At 43.9% G+C, this 16,421-nt stretch overlaps 1 protein-coding gene across 1 annotated transcript in view; it reads left to right on the top strand.

The window, feature by feature from the left end:
- LOC125011769 (neurogenic locus notch homolog protein 1-like) overlaps positions 1-16,421 on the top strand; it is a 53,827-nt gene that overhangs the window by 23,029 nt on the left and 14,377 nt on the right. Inside the window, 15 exon segments of the mRNA XM_047591086.1 lie at positions 250-435; positions 1,941-2,054; positions 6,290-6,403; positions 7,895-8,128; positions 8,213-8,323; positions 10,492-10,684; positions 10,784-10,929; positions 11,012-11,125; positions 11,822-11,941; positions 12,639-12,791; positions 12,885-13,113; positions 13,736-13,937; positions 14,885-15,038; positions 15,126-15,310; positions 16,262-16,394. Of these exon segments, the coding sequence (XP_047447042.1) occupies positions 250-435; positions 1,941-2,054; positions 6,290-6,403; positions 7,895-8,128; positions 8,213-8,323; positions 10,492-10,684; positions 10,784-10,929; positions 11,012-11,125; positions 11,822-11,941; positions 12,639-12,791; positions 12,885-13,113; positions 13,736-13,937; positions 14,885-15,038; positions 15,126-15,310; positions 16,262-16,394 (2,388 nt within the window).

Raw genomic sequence — 16,421 nt, forward strand, 5'->3', positions numbered from 1 at the left:
CACAAGCTGAAGCTCATTCTTTCCTGTCATTAGAGGCTCCCTACGTAGACATAATCTCAGCAAACACAGCCTCAGGGGTGTTATTGCTGTAATCGCTCAATTGATGCTTTGGTTTTTGGCTTCGCTGAGCAGCGTTAAAGCCTCCTCCTCCTCCTCCTTCCACCAGATCCTCCCACTGTCGTGTCTCCGCGGTAAAAAATGTGTGTTTTTACATACTCGCTGAAGGACGTCCAATTAATCTGTCGACAGGTTCCAACCCGTGCGAGCACGCGGGCGAGTGCATCAACACCAAGGGTTCGTTCCACTGCCGGTGCCAGCGGGGTTACGTGGGGCCGCGCTGCGAGCTGGACGTCAACGAGTGCATGTCCAACCCGTGTCTCAACGAGGCCACCTGCCTGGACCAGATAGGAAACTTCCGCTGCATCTGCATGCCAGGTGGGACGACGCGTTCAGGCCCGTTTACAGCGAACACGGCCACGTTTTTAGCTTTTTTCTGCTGCGTTTGCATCACAGCTTTCTGCAAAATAAAAGGATATTCCTGAAATTTTATGTTTCTACCGAAAAGTGTTCATCACACTAGCGAGACTTCACTTTCATGAAGATAAACCTCAAATTAAGACGACGCCGGTGATAAACTTTTACATCAATACGTGTGAAAAACCACCTCACGAGAGCGGAAAAGTGTTTTAGCTTTAGATATTTGAGAGGTTTTTAGAAATGTGGGCGTTTCCATCACCAGTTTTTACACATTTCAAGGAGGAAAAGGAAACGCAGCGACGTCTTTGATTTTACAGCACAGACTTCACAACAGATAAGCAGCAGAGACTTTCAGCACCCACACAGACAGCACACATATGGGTGGACTAAAGAATAAAATATACAAAGATATATTACAAACAAGGCAGCATTCAAAAAAATGATTTTATAAAATGAATTTATACACATACATCTACCATTGGGAAGGATACAGACGTGCAAACAGCAGGTATAAATATATATGTACATGTAGTGGATGAGGAGGAATATTGCACATGATTCTTAAATTCTTATATGAAAATAGGGAAGAAAAAAGTCACAAATCATTTTTTTTTTTTTTTTACAAATTACAGACGTGGCTAATTTGCATGAGATTAAGACTAGAGTCCTCAGGTAAAACCAGTCCTGTGCAAACACGGTGTCTAGTGTGGGAATAAATATTTGCGTGGGATTTGTTCTACATGTGGACCTCTAGTTATTTCTGATAAGTCGTGTTATTCCTCTGCCTCCTGTCAGTCGGCCATGTCTTTTCTGCGTTTCTTCGTCTCTTTGGACAGATGTTAGGACGCAAAGACATGGAGACGTCCTTCACCCGTTTAGACCAGGGATGAAATCATTAAAATCAGACGTTAAACGATTTAAACACCGACAGGTCGTTGGTAACATCAGCATCAATGGGCTCATCACATGTTAAAAATATCGTGTTTTTTTAGTATAAATTCAGAATTTTGCTGTGAAAAAGTGTAAAATGTCCTTTTATATGGAGTGAAGTGAAGCTCAGACGTAACTATGGAGACGAGTTAGTTCATCCCACATGAAACACAAACGTAGAGAGAAAACTAATTAACTAATTAAATCCATCACAGAAAAGTATGAATCATCGGTTTTGAGAATTACCCGTCGTCTCTAACATCACTGTTTGCTGTATATTTTTTGTCTTTTATCGTCATTAAGGCTCATTTCACTGAATTATCAGCTTGTTTTCTTGTTTTCTTGTTTTCTCCAACAATCAAAGCGAATATTCAGTGTTGGGATCAGCTCCAACTTTCTGCCAATTCTTAGGATTTTTAATATTACGACGTCTAATCTAAACCCACGGTTGCAGCAGTAGCGGTGGTAGTGAGGAACTTTCTTCTCACTCTGTGTCTAACCCCCCCCACCCTCCTCTCTTGCTAATTGGCCAGGCTATGTGGGGGATTTCTGCGAGATCGATACGGACGAGTGCGCCAACAGCCCCTGTCTGAACAACGGCAAGTGTATCGACAAGATCAACGCCTTCCTCTGCCAGTGCCCCACAGGTGAGGTACCGCCGAGGAGGGAGGGAGGAGGAGGGGGAGGGAGGGCGTGAGGTCAGGATGGGAGGGGCAGGGGGGGAGGAGGAGGGGGGGGGAGCACGGAGGTCGATCTCTCATCTCTCTCTTCCTCTCAAACACAAAAAAAAAAAAACACTCACAAACAGCTCGGTGGACGGGCGCTAATCCCGGCCCCGAGGCGGGAGGCTTACAAAGACCCGGGGCGGCCGGCACAGACGCAGCAGAATAAAGAAAAAATAAAATAAAATCTATAGGGAGCCGCCTCGGGAAGTTTGAACTTTACCAACAAGTTTCTTCTTTTTTATCAAGTCTGATGATCGAGCAGAAAGTTGTGCAAAGACCCCGACGGTAGCGAAAAAGCTAAGAATAGATGCAGCTTCTTTCAGAGGTGTTGATGGTTTGTTCGGGGAGTGAAGGAATGTTGAATCTTCCACGAAAAGAAAAAAGAAAGAAAGAAAGAAAGAAAGACTTCTTCTTCTTCTTTTTGTTTTGCATTCTTTCATTGGGATCATTGAGGTGGAAGTGAAAAGGAAAATAGCAAAGCTCAGAGTCGGGGTGGATCAAAGGCGGCGGCGGCGGCCCGGGTGGAGGAGAGACTCCTCGGGATTCCTCCGGTTCAAGATGAAAACGAAAAGAAAAGAAAAGAGAAAAGAAAGGAAAGAAAGGAAAGAAAGGAAAGAAAGAACATCCCAACGAGGAAGCTTCAGAATTAACAGAGAGGAGGAACACGGGTGAACACGGGAGCTTAACGGCTGAACGCTGTGACACCGAGCGAAGGTTGTGTGAGGAAATTGCACAAACCCGTCGTCGTGGTGTTGGTGGTTTTTGTGTTTTATTATTTATTTATATATATATTTTTTTGTAGAAATGTTTGAGACCGTTATGCACAAGCAGGAAGGCGAGAACGAGGGGAGGGGCTCCAACCGTCCTGCTGCTTCACATGTAAATTTGTCCCTGTTGCGAGCGAGGCCCAAAGCGAAGGGGACCCCCCCCCCCCCCCACACACACACACACACACACACGCCCCCCCCTCCACCACTTTTCATTTCTGTACATGGGATCGCCATGGAAACCCCGCTGAGAGCCATTGAAATGTGTGATTCCAGCAGAGTCTCGGGGACAAATCCGCTCTTTGGATGCTGAGGTGTGAACCCCTGTTCATTCCTGCTTCACCTTTTGTGTACGCATGCATGTATGGGGGGGTGGGTGGTGGGCGTGGGGGGGATGGAGGGAGGGAGGGAAGGGGCGGCGATGGATGGGAGGAGGGGAGGTGAAATTCCTCCAGAGGTTTTTTTTTTTTTTATATATATTATTATTATTATAGTCTCAAGTGCGAGGAAACTGAACATTAGTATCACATCCTGGCAAATAAACACTTTACTTTGTGCCTCTGAGGTTGGTTCCAACTCAAAGTGACCCCCCCCCCCCACAGACACACACACACACACACTCACACACTCACACACACACACACACACACACACACACACACACCCCTCCCCATCAGCCTGAAGTCCAACTTTTTGATTATTTTGGTTCCTTTATTGTATATTTTGTCGTTTAATTTAATCTTACATCATCCTCATGTCTATTCAGAGCTCACACAAGTCACTTTAAATACACAAAATCTAATAATAGAATAGAATAGAATAGAATAGAATAGAATAGAATAGAATAGAATAGAACACAATGCCCTTTACTGTCATTATACAATAGATTGGAGAGCTTGTATATAGAAAGTATATAGAAAACAGAGCAAAAAGATTTACAAGCTGAAGTTAAAATACTAAAAAAGCTATTGAAAATGCGCATCAAATTATAAAATATATATTGTATTTTATAACAAAAGTGTAAGCATGTATTGCACAAAGTTACAAAAATAAAAAGAGAATAGACAAAATACACTCAATTTATCATTGTTTTTTGCCCCACGAGCTCATATAGTTTGTGTTATACGTATTAAAACACATAATTATTGTGAAAACCACTAATAAAAACTTACTTTAATAGGTGTCAATACGTATATTTCTTTCTTTACAGATCTATTTTAAATGAACAAAATTAATCTTTAAGCATTTACCAACATTAATAACTGTTTTTAAATATTTTTTTTAAAGATGGCTTCCTTTAAAAGCCGTCATTTCATTCATGATTTATTTATTTATTTATTTGCATTTTTCTTAGATTTTTTGTCTTTTGATTCAAATTCTTTTCCTTTTAAATCCAAAAATTTTAAAGATGAAAACTTTGTTTTATTCCGTGGATTAAATTTTTTTTAATTTTCTTTTCTGTTAACGTGACTTAAAAAATAAAAGAGCAACAAGTCAGAGACAATGAAATAAACAAGACGTATTGTCCTCCAGAGAAGCAGGAAGTCGTCTCCATGGTGACACCGGTCCAGGTCTCTGGTCCAGGTCTAAACAAACCCAGGTCTAAAGACAAACCACATACCTCGAGTCAGAAAGTCTGAAATTACATCCACCCTGTTTCGACCAAAAGAACAGAATGATGCAACTTTTTGCAAACATTAGTTCTGTAAGTAAAGTCAATTTATTTTTGTAAAGTAAAATTGACTTTACCTCTGGTCGACTTACAGCTAAAACCCATTGCTAAAGGTGTTAGCTAACGGCTAACAGGTGTTAGCACTGTGAGCTAACGTTAGGTAGATGAAAAACACATCTCTGTGTTAGCTTGAGTTAGCTTAGCTTGCAAACATTTCAGTTTCACATAAAAAGTCTTTTGAAGCCTCTTGTTATTGTTAGTTTCAAATTGAGTTATTTAAATTAACTTTACTTACAGAATTAATGTTGAACCAAACAAAGACTTCTCTTGTTCGATCTACGGGATAAAATAATGCAAAGATTTGTCTTAGTTTTAGTATTTTTATCGGTGCATGGTCGACTTACAGCTAACCCCTTGCTAATGGTGTTAGCTAACGGATAACCGGTGTTAGCTAACCATAAGCTAACGTTACGTAGAGGAAAAAACACATCTGCTTACATTTGCAACGCTAGCTTGAGTTAGCTTAACATTATTTTCACATAAAAAGTGTTTTGAAGCCACTTGCATCAAGTTATTTTACTTATTCATTTTTATAACAGTATCAAACCTGAGAGGCTGCAGTAATTAACAAACTGTATCACTAATAATAACTTCATTCTTACCCTAAAGTCACTTTTTACGGTTTCTTGTTTTGTGGAGCTGGTTGAATTCATCACGTTTTGCAGCATAAGAAGATTTGTTGAGCTACTTTTTTATTGTTGCTCCATTATTATGTTCGATTGACTTTTTTATATGAATCAAATAACCACTGGTTTCTTCATTACTTCTCTTTCTAGTTTCATATTTTAATGGACAAAATTTATTTTTATTCTTCATTTTATTTAAAACTTGAAATACCAAAAAGGGCCGTTACTGTCTCCGCTATTATTCTAGTTATCGTGTCATTCATTGCCTTGGAGCCAGTTCAGTCCAGCGGGAGAAATCAGCTCCAGACAAATACTTCCTCACCGGATTAGCAGCAGTCTCGTCTCAGCTCGAAACACCTGTGAGCTCCTGTGACGTCGTGGGTTTTTATCTCTTCATCAGACGACGTCCCCGTAGTCGTTGGACCTTGAGACGAGACCAGAAGAGGAGAAGAGAATATCTGCCATGAGAATAACTCTGGAGAAAACCTGCTGGTTGATTTTGAATGAACATGAGTTTGAATAGTGGCGGGTCAAAGGTCGAGCTGGCTCCTTTTTGGAGTTGAGGGGCCGGCGGTGAAGGGGGTGAAAGCAAGACGGGAGAATGCGCATTGTGATGGAAAAAGTTTTCGTCGGGGGACAAAGGAGGCAACAGGCTGGGTCTGAGCGGACAGGCCGTCCTTTGTTTGGTCGGGAGGCCTCGCAACTTTCATTCTTCCCTCGTTCCTTTCCCCTCGCTCCCTCCTTCTGCTTTAAACCAATTGGTTCCCCCGACTCTCCCCTTTTTTTGGAAGTTACGCTGAAAAGAAATGAAAGGGGGAAAATAGAGAGCTCGACGCAGTGTTGCACCGTTCTTAATTAACATGCAGATTTCTGATTTGTCGAGAGCTCTTGAAGAAAAAGGGATTCTCGGGATTATGGGGCAGCGCTGGTTTTGAAAACGGTGAAAACACATTAGCCGTGACTCTCTCCATGCACACACACACACACACACACACATGCAAACACTAAGAGCCTCTTTTTGTTTCTCACCAGGCTTCACTGGGCGGCTGTGCCACATCGACATCGACGAGTGTGCGAGCACGCCGTGCAAAAATGGCGCCAAGTGCACAGACGGGCCCAACAAGTACACCTGCGAGTGCACTGAAGGTAAAGAAATGAAATAAAATGTCGATGGAGTCATTTATAAAGTCAGTCTTAGAAGGCCAAACATTTGAAGCCTCCCTCTTCCCGTTCAGGAAGCTCTGGAAGCTTCGATAACATTTCTAAAGTGCAAAAATATTGATGTTGCATGGAGGGAGATAGATCTTCATGTTGTCATAACTACTCTCTGAAAAGAAAAACCCTCCAACTGTCAGAAGAACCACGTCAATCCATGATACCACTCATTCCCTTTGGTTGTTGCCTCAGTATTGACATGAGTTCATGCTTGTACTCAGATGGAGTCATTTCTGAAGTCTGGCTCATCGTCCGTTGCTTTGCAGCTCGACTTTGGTCTCTAGTGAACGTTAACATGCAGAACACAAAAATATTAACCATGCATGGAGGGAGCTACATCTTTACACACTAATTGGTCGCAGGAACCAAAGTCCTGGATGTAAACGCTTGGGTTTGGAATTTAACCTAAGTTTTGGCCACTGGTGAACATTGAAGGCCCTGAAAAACACAAGCAGAACCCAAAAATATTGATTGTGCATGGAGAAAGCTTGATCTTCATGCTCTCATAGCTCATAAACAGTCATTTATAAAGTCCCCTCGTTCAGATATAAGGCAACTGGCTCGTCGTCCGTTGCTTTGCAGCTCGACGTTGGTCTCTAACATGCAGAACACAAACATATTGGCCATGCATGGAGGGAGCTACATCTTCACACTCTAATTGGTCGTAGGAACGATTAGAGTCCTGGATGTAAACGTTTGGGTTTGTTGCCTCAGTCACTTCGCCTGATAGTCGATAGGAATTTAACCTAAGTTTTGGCCACTGGTGAACATTGAAGGCCCTGAGCTACAGGGTAACCTCAAATATTTCAAAGAAAAACACAAGCAGAACCCAAAAATATTGATTGTGCATGGAGAAAGCTTGATCTTCATGCTCTCATAGCTCGTAAATAGTCATTTATGAAGTCCCCTCGTTCAGGCTCGTCGTCCATTGCTTTGCAGCTGGATTTTGGTCTAGTGAGTATTAACGCCTCTGGTTGCTTAGTTAACCTTTAGTAAAACATGCAGAACATAAAAATGTTGATTGTGCATGGAGGGAGGGAGCTAGATCTTCATGCTGTCATAGCTCTCTGGAAGTGTCAGTGTGGTGAATTTGTCCTTGCAGAAAAAAACACGCCAATCCACGATATCACTCATTTACGTTGGTTGTTGCCTCAATCGTACGACCTCAGAACTGAATCCTTGTAGGTGAGGTTCACTAAAAAGGTCTAAAAGAAAATTTGAGCTCTCTAGTGAGCATCAAAGCCTCTGGTTGCTTAGGTAACCTTAAATATTTCTAAGTAAAACATGCACAAAAATATTAAAACAAAATACCTCCAACTCTCCAAGCCAAGGCTTTCACCTCACAGTTGAGACGAGTTCAACTTTCCACCGATCATTTCAGGATCATTTCATCTTCTAAAAACAGAACACCTCGTTTCCTAGGTTACTCCGGACAGCACTGCGAGACGGACGTCAACGAGTGCTACTCCAACCCCTGCCACTACGGCACCTGCATCGACGGCCTGGCCTCCTTCAGCTGCCACTGTCGCCCCGGCTTCACCGGCCGCCTGTGTGAGACCAACATCAACGAGTGCCTGAGCCAGCCGTGCAGGAACGGGGGCACCTGCCAGGACCGAGAGAACGCCTACGTCTGCAACTGCCCCAAGGGAACCACAGGTGAGGACGGCGCTCCCCGCCCACGAGCGTGACCCCAGTTTGGCTCCCGACGTCTCCGACGTGACCAAACCTTTGCTTTTTCAGGAAGCAACTGTGAGATCAACATCGACGACTGCAAGAGCAACCTCTGTGACCACGGGACCTGCATCGACAAGATCAACGGCTACGAGTGCGCCTGCGAACCGGGCTTCACCGGTGAGGAACTGGTAGATTTAGGGTTGGACACAAGTCTGTGTGTGCATGCAAACATGAAGCCGCCTCTTTAAGTTTAGACGGACAAACAGTTATCGTCACAATAATCAGGAACAATCGCAACTACAAAACAAAACAGATCAAAACAGGTCAAAATGCACATTTATGTGTTCATTTCACTGCGCTTTGTCCTTGTTGAGCCTCTAATTTCCTCCTAGTCGTCTTTCTACTGTAGCCTCGTCTCTATCTGGTATATGAGGAACCGTTGTGAAGCTCTTTTTCACCTGCAGAAGTCTGTCGGCTCCAAATATGGTCATATCCTTTGTATTAGCAGTCGTGAAAGTAGAAAGGCCGATCTGAAGCTAAACTAATTTTTCATATATCATCCAGAGCCTGATTTATGGAACATTTTACTCCCACTTGTTGGGAATCTTGGAAACTGTGACCTTCACTTTGTGAACCAAAGTTCACACTGTGAGCCATTATTCAGATTTGTGTCCTGTAAATGTATGCAAATTAGTGCATATTCAAGTAGATAATAACTCATAATTTGCATATTTAAATATAAATTCAGAGAAAACTTGTAATACAAAAAAAATGATTGTATTCATGTAAGTAATCAACTGTTTCATGGTGATATCTATTATTTAAACACCTGTAGCGTCTCACTTTGAATCAATGAGTCTTTATTGACATGAACTAAATTGTATTTTACTAATAAATAGATTTGAAATCATTAGCGCGTGCAGCCTTTGACCTTAGATGATGCACATGCATGCATATATCTATAAAATCCTTGCAGATCTTGAATCTTCCGACAGGTTATTAGCGCTCAGGTTAAACTCAGGTGACCTGTTTGAGTGTTTGAGGTGCAGGATCGGAGGTAGCGGAGTGGGAGTGGGAGTGGGAGTGGGAGTGGGAGGACAGATGGCGAGCGGGTGCACACGCTCCTCTGAGGCCTCGACCGGTGTCACTTTCCAGCTCCACCCTGTCGCTCCCAAACCTGCTGCTGCTGTCGGGACACGCAGGCTGCCCTCCCGCACAAAGACAGGACGCACACAGTCACCGTGGGGGATTCGAGCAGGAGAAAAGATTCCCTGAAAGATTCCTGAAAGTTGAGCTTTTAAAAGCTCCGAGGCCCGGGCCCTGCTTTAAAAGCTAAATGGCTGCCTTTATCCCATGTGTGGCAGCGGCCTGAATGGCGTCGATGCTTCAAGTGGCCGACAAAGGCGGAAAAAGCTGGAAACAGATCAGTTCAGTATGTCACACTGATATATACACGGCTTTGTGTGCAGCTGTATAAGTTACTGCTCTGTATTTTAAAATATAGATAGAAAGTGACACGAGAGAAAAACGTTTCTTGCAGGATCTTTGTGAATCCTATTAAACGAGTTTCCACTTTGCTTGTCCCCGATTATTCTGGCTTTAATTAGTTAGTTGCTCGCAGTTGTCAATGGGATAGTTATTAGAGAAACGCACTTTCCTGCCAATATGGCGCAGTTGTGATTAAGTGACGTCTCTAGCCTGTATAAAAACATGCAGCACCTCAGCACCGTCAGCAGCATTTAATAGAACCACACAGTGTGTTTCTCTAAAGGCTGAAAGTCTGATAACAGTGAAATCCAGGACGTTTGGTGAAGTTGTTACTGACTGACGTCCAGAGGATTTGGACCGTGACTCTGTTAGCGTTAGCATTAGCTGATGTCTTTTCAGATGAATTGCAGTAGTACTTAGTCCTGTCAGATAAGTTTGTGGATGTTGTTGTTTTGTCGTAGTTATGGCGGCCGACAGTAACTATTTCAATTCCAACAATGAATAACAATAAAACAATAAACTGAATATTTGTGATCACTTTTCGTCATCATGGCTAACGTTACTTCTCAGTAAAGCTCTTAGCGTTGGCATCTTTTATTTAAATGACCTAAAACTAACTGAAACTGAGGCTAATCCACTTTTCCAGATCCATACTAGTTCATATGGATCATTTTCGAACCTAGTTGTCCTTAATTTGTTCTGATAATCCATGTTTTTCCCCGGTTTCTCTGTATTTACTGACACTCAGGGGGCGTGGCCCTATTGTCATGTGACCAGAGACGAGTCGACGCTAAAGCGGTGGAGTCGACTCGTCTTCAGAAAGTGAACCCTCTCTCCCGCTCTTTTCTTTTCTGCAGGTCCCATGTGCAACGTCAACATCGACGAGTGCGCCGTCAACCCCTGCCACAACGGCGGCACCTGCGTCGACGGCGTCAACGGCTTCACCTGCGCGTGTCCGGACGGTTACCATGACGCCACCTGCTTCTCCCAGGTCAACGAGTGCCTCAGCAACCCCTGCGTCCACGGCCACTGTGAAGACAAGATCAACGGGTGAGGGTCGCAGGGCGTTGAAAGCCGGTGCGAGAATGAACGAAGCAAATGAAGCAGGCGGACGTTTGACACCGTGGTTTTCTCTTTTCTCCTCCTCAGCTATAAATGTCTGTGCGACTCCGGCTGGAGCGGTAAAAACTGCGACATCAACAACAACGAATGCGAATCCAACCCGTGCATGAACTCGGGCACCTGCAAGGACATGACCAGCGGATACGTTTGCAGCTGCCGCGTTGGCTTCACCGGTCAGTGTGTGATTCTTTTTTTTTTGTTTGTTTCGAGGTTTAGCGTTGCGTATCTTCGCTGAAGTATTTTGTTTCGTCACAGGACCGAACTGCCAGACCAACATCAACGAATGCGCCTCCAACCCCTGCCTCAACCAGGGGAGCTGCATCGACGGCGTCGCCGGCTACAAGTGCATCTGCGCGCTGCCGTACACGGGTATGAAAATATTTTTGAGAATGTGTGAGACGCCCATGGCCTGGCCTGGTTGTTCTGGTATTTCCTAGCCGGGGAGTTCAGTTTCCAGCGGAGGAAAAAGAGGAAAAATGTACGGCGGATGAAACAGCTGTCGAGTAAAGTTCAGCCGCAAGACTTCCGCAAAAGAGCACGAAAGACACTGGTCTAGGATCCCAAACCGTCCCCGATGAGAGCTGGGGAATATTTTCATGTCATCTCTTATTATTTGACCGGACAGATAGCGACGGAAAAGGCTAAGGGCAGGTTTTCTTGGATTTGTCTTGATTTTTTTTTTTTTTGGAAAAATCCACCACACTTCACTTTGAATAATAAAAGTCTCTTGCTCTGTGCCGGGGTGGGAATGGGGTGCCTGACACATTTCCTGTTTGCCTGCTTCCTGTCTCACAGAACAGCAAACGGCTTCACAATGGCCGGAAAGCAGCGCCCGGCTTCCTGTACGAAGCCGTGTGTGTGGAAACAGATAGGGAAATGCCTCTGTGGGCCTCTAGCACTGACAGAACCTGGCTAAAATCATCTGATAGCACCGGCCCCGAAAGACGATTCGGTGTCCGTTTGGGTTGGGTTATCTCCAAGTTCATGACCCCCCCCTCCCCCTCGGTGAAAGCTGTACACATGTTTGTCTCTGCAGTGAATGAATTTCTCTTTGGTGCGTTGCAGGAGAAAACTGTGAAACCGTGATGGCTCCGTGCAGCTCGAAGCCCTGCAAGCACGCAGGAGTTTGTCAGGAGTCGGAGGACTACCTCAGCTTCTCTTGTGTGTGTCCTGAGGGGTGGCAAGGTAATCGTTAACGTCTGTGTGTGTGTGTGTGTGTGTGTGTGTGTTCCCTCCAGGACTTATTTAAATGTGAGGCCTCACAGTTTTCCCAGAAAAGAAAAAAACTCAAGTTTTCGAAATGTTACATTTAAAATTCAGATCCAATGATTTGGAAATGGTTTGTTGCACAAGCAAAAACTCTCGATCCGAACTCTTAGAATTCTCAGAGCACTTTCACACACACAGCGATCTGCCACAACATTACGACCACCGACAGGAGACGTGAATAACATTTAAACCATCTTGTAACAATTCAGTGTTTTGCTGGGAAACTTTTGGACCTGGGATTCATTTATGTGGATGTTCCTTAGACATGTAGCACCCACCTAGACCAGACCAGCCCCGCCCACCTCCCACCCCATAGCAATGACACCCATTGATGGCAGCAGCCTGACACAGACACACACACAAAAGTGTTTTAGTAACAACTCAAAAAAACATGAAGAACAGCACAAGGTGTTGACCTGGCCTCTAAATTCACTAGATCCCAAACTGATCAAGTATCTGTGGGATGATCCACAGAGGCCCCCCCCATTAACAACATTCAACACCCTCAGAAGACCCATGTCCACTTTCTGATGACAAATGTGAACATTCATTCTGCCTCCTCTATCTCATGCTGCTTATATTTCCTCTCTGTCCCCGTTTCCATCCATCTCAGGTCAAACCTGTGAGGTTGACATCAAGGAGTGTGTGAAGAATCCCTGTCGTAACGGAGCCACCTGCCAGAACACTCTGGGCAGTTACCGCTGCGGCTGCAAACCGGGCTTCACCGGACGCAACTGCGAAACCAACGTGGACGACTGCAAACCCAGTAAGTTCCTGAGTTTCCTCCTCTCTCAGATGTGTTCGCCGATCAGAGGTGCAGACTGGAGATCGAAACCCGGGTTTGCTTTCGCCTCCACAGATCCCTGCAGCAACGGAGGCCTCTGCAAGGACGAGGTGAACGGCTTCCTGTGCACCTGCCTGCCCGGCTTTCGCGGGACCAAGTGCGAGGAGGACATCAACGAGTGCGAGAGCAACCCGTGCAAAAACGGAGCCAACTGCACCGACTGCGTCAACAGCTACACTTGCACCTGCCCCCCGGGCTTCAGCGGAATCCACTGCGAAAACAACACGCCCGACTGCACCGAGAGGTACGCCGCTCAAAGGCCGAAAGAGAGAAAAGAAAACATACAACGAGCCTCCTGCAAGATGCACGTCACAGAATAAGAGTCCAAACATGCAGAATAGAATAGAATGCCCTTTATTGTCGGAGAGCTTCTCCTTTTCGGTGCAAAGAAAACACAATTATATACAAAATAGTGCAAAGAAAGTATAATTTACAAAGATTTACGAGCTAAGTTAAAATACTAACACTGAACAAATATTGAAAATATACAAAAATTATATAATATATATAGTTTTTTTGGCAACAGTCGTAAACATATATTGCACAAGGTTTTTAGAAAGGACAGAATGGACATAAAAGCTGCATCAGTGTAGTGAGACGTCTCTTATTGCGCATCCTATATTACATTGATTGTTGCATGTGAGAGTTCAGGGAGGTGAAAGAAACTGTGTGAACTCCCAAACAACTACACCGACAGAGTAAGACCATAATAAATATTATATATGTTTCAAATCTTTGGATGGATCAACAGGTTCATTTTCTTCTGCCTCTTCTTCCGCTGCTGCTCCCTCTGGTGGAGAGTCGGTTTAGTGCAGCTTTGTTGTGTTTTCTAACCATTTGTGTCTTTTTTTTGTTTTATTTCACAGTTCCTGCTTCAATGGTGGCAGCTGCGTGGATGGCATCAACACCTTCACGTGTCTGTGCCCGCCGGGCTTCACGGGGAGCTACTGCCAGCACGACATCAACGAGTGCGACTCCAAGCCCTGTCTGAACGGAGGCACCTGCCAGGACAGCTACGGCACCTACAAGTGCACCTGCACGCACGGATACACCGGCCTCAACTGTCAGGTAGGAGGACGGAGGCGGGGCCCTGAGCTCTGGAGTTAACTTTATTCACTCATCTCATCTTCTTTTTATTTAACCTCCTGAGACCCATAGTTTTATTGTTTTAATTTCTCCAAGATATTTGTGATTCGTAGAAACTAAGAACTATAAAAACTGAGCATCATCTTTGAACGGGAAGTAGTTTTTGGGGGGGAAAAAAAAATATTTCATTGTGTAATACAATGAAGTCACCAATCAAACACTATTTCAATCCCTGAACATGACTGTGCTGTGTTGCGTACAATTAAGTCCCAGCGTCCTCAAACGAGTACTTGCTAATCAGAGACGCTGAAGCTCGTTACTATTGATAGAATTTGTTCCATTTGTGAATCATACCAAACTAGAAAAGTTAAAGAGCATAAACAAACAAGTTTCAATCTTAAAACATGATGAGGTTTTGTCCATGTTTGTCCCGTGAGCAACTATAGAATGAATGAATGAATGAATGAATGAATGTACTGACCCTTTGCTACCACTAGATTTCAGACAAAAGTGTCCACGTTTGAGGACAGCAGGTCTAAATGAAGCAGAATAAGAAGCTGCAACAAACCTAGAACTTCTAAAAGTATCCATTGATTAGTGACCAAGACAGGAAAGGAGAAATAACCAAGATCCAGATTGTACATAATCTATTATTGCACATAGCCCTATTCCACATTATTAGAATAAAAGTACCTAAACTTATTGCACTTAGCAATGTTCATTCCATTCCAGAGTAACCAGACATCAGGGATGTGAGATGGGAGTTAAAGGTGTCTAGACTGGGGCCTTCCTTTATAGATGGTGGTAGTTGTGCAGCTGGAAGCTCGTTTTCAAAGTAAAAGCACGAGTGAGGACTGTGCTCCATTTAAACCTTCATGCAGCCTTTGAGCTTCGATCCATCCGATCATTGTTAAATGTAATTATTTCAGAACCTGGTCCGCTGGTGCGACTCGTCTCCTTGTAAAAACGGGGGGTCCTGCTGGCAGAGGGGCACCACTTACAGCTGCGAGTGCCAGACCGGCTGGACCGGCCTTTACTGCGACGTCCCGAGCGTTTCCTGTGAGGTGGCGGCCAAGCAGAGAGGTGAGATGGGAGGGTTTTTAGAGTCTGTTTCTGCTTCTCTGCCGTGACGTAGCACGTTTTAAACACCTCCATCACGTCCCCGTTTAGGAGTGGATGTGGCCCACCTGTGTCGGAACTCGGGCCAGTGTCTGGACGCGGGGAACGTCCACTACTGCCACTGTCAGATCGGATACACCGGGAGCTACTGCGAGGAGCAGGTGGACGAATGCACCCCGAACCCCTGCCAGAACGGAGCCACCTGCACCGACTTCCTGGGAGGATACACCTGCAAGGTAGCGGCTCTAAGGGAAACGCTGCAAACGTTAGGAAACACAAAACTGAGCTTATGTTTCATATATAAAATCATTTCCTTCATGTTTCTCTGCTCAGAGGAACGAAATCTGGTCTAAAACTGAATTTTTAAATCACAAAGTCTTTGCTAGCTTTACTGATCTCAAACACTTTATTTCAAACATGCATGTGTATAGATGCATACACGTATACATACATGATGCAGACAAAAAATACAAACAAAATCATGCACTTCTCCATAAATCAATATAATTTAATTATTATCCAGCTACCTTAGCTCTAATTATTACTTAATTCTATAAGCTACCTCCCATTTCTATATATATATATTTTAGTAATTGATATATTTTATTCTGTTTTATTTATTGTAGTGATGACATATTTTTTATTTATTTTTTATTCATTTTATTAACCGTATTGTCTCAAGAATTAGGCCTTAAAACTAGTTTTTAATGACTTAACTTATTTATTTTTCTATTTGTTGCTTGTTATTGCATCTGCTCTCGTTGAGTTCTGGGTTTTATCTGTATGAGCCCTTGACCTACATTCAATTTCCCATGAGATCAATAAAGTTCATCCGTCTCTAATTCAGAAATTTACTTACATTTCATCCAATTTGAAAAGAATAAATAAATAAACTCACAGCAGACACCAGCTGAGATCAGATATAATCCTATTTTTGTACAAATTTTTAATTCTTATTCATGATTGTAACATAAAATGTTGAATTAAAAGCGTGCAGCCCTCATGAAGACGCCTCTTTCTAAATAGAAAGCAAACATCTGGGTTGTGTTAATCTCCCTCAGAGTAGAGGATGTGCTGGCCTTGGCCAGAAAAGAGCCAGGTAAACAGAACTCCATCTTTGTTTCATGTCAGACATTGATTCTCCTCCTCTCCTCCTCCTCCTCCTCCTCCTCCTCCCCTTTCTCCAGTGCATGCCGGGCTACTTGGGGACGAACTGCTCCGTGGAGATCAATGAGTGCCTCTCCCAGCCGTGCCAGAACGGGGGCACCTGCATTGACCTGATCAATACCTACAAATGCTCCTGTCCCCGGGGAACCCAAGGTCAGCAGACCCCACGCACACTCCTCC

This window comes from Mugil cephalus, chromosome 8, assembly GCF_022458985.1.
Source record: "Mugil cephalus isolate CIBA_MC_2020 chromosome 8, CIBA_Mcephalus_1.1, whole genome shotgun sequence".
Classification (NCBI taxonomy): domain Eukaryota; kingdom Metazoa; phylum Chordata; class Actinopteri; order Mugiliformes; family Mugilidae; genus Mugil; species Mugil cephalus.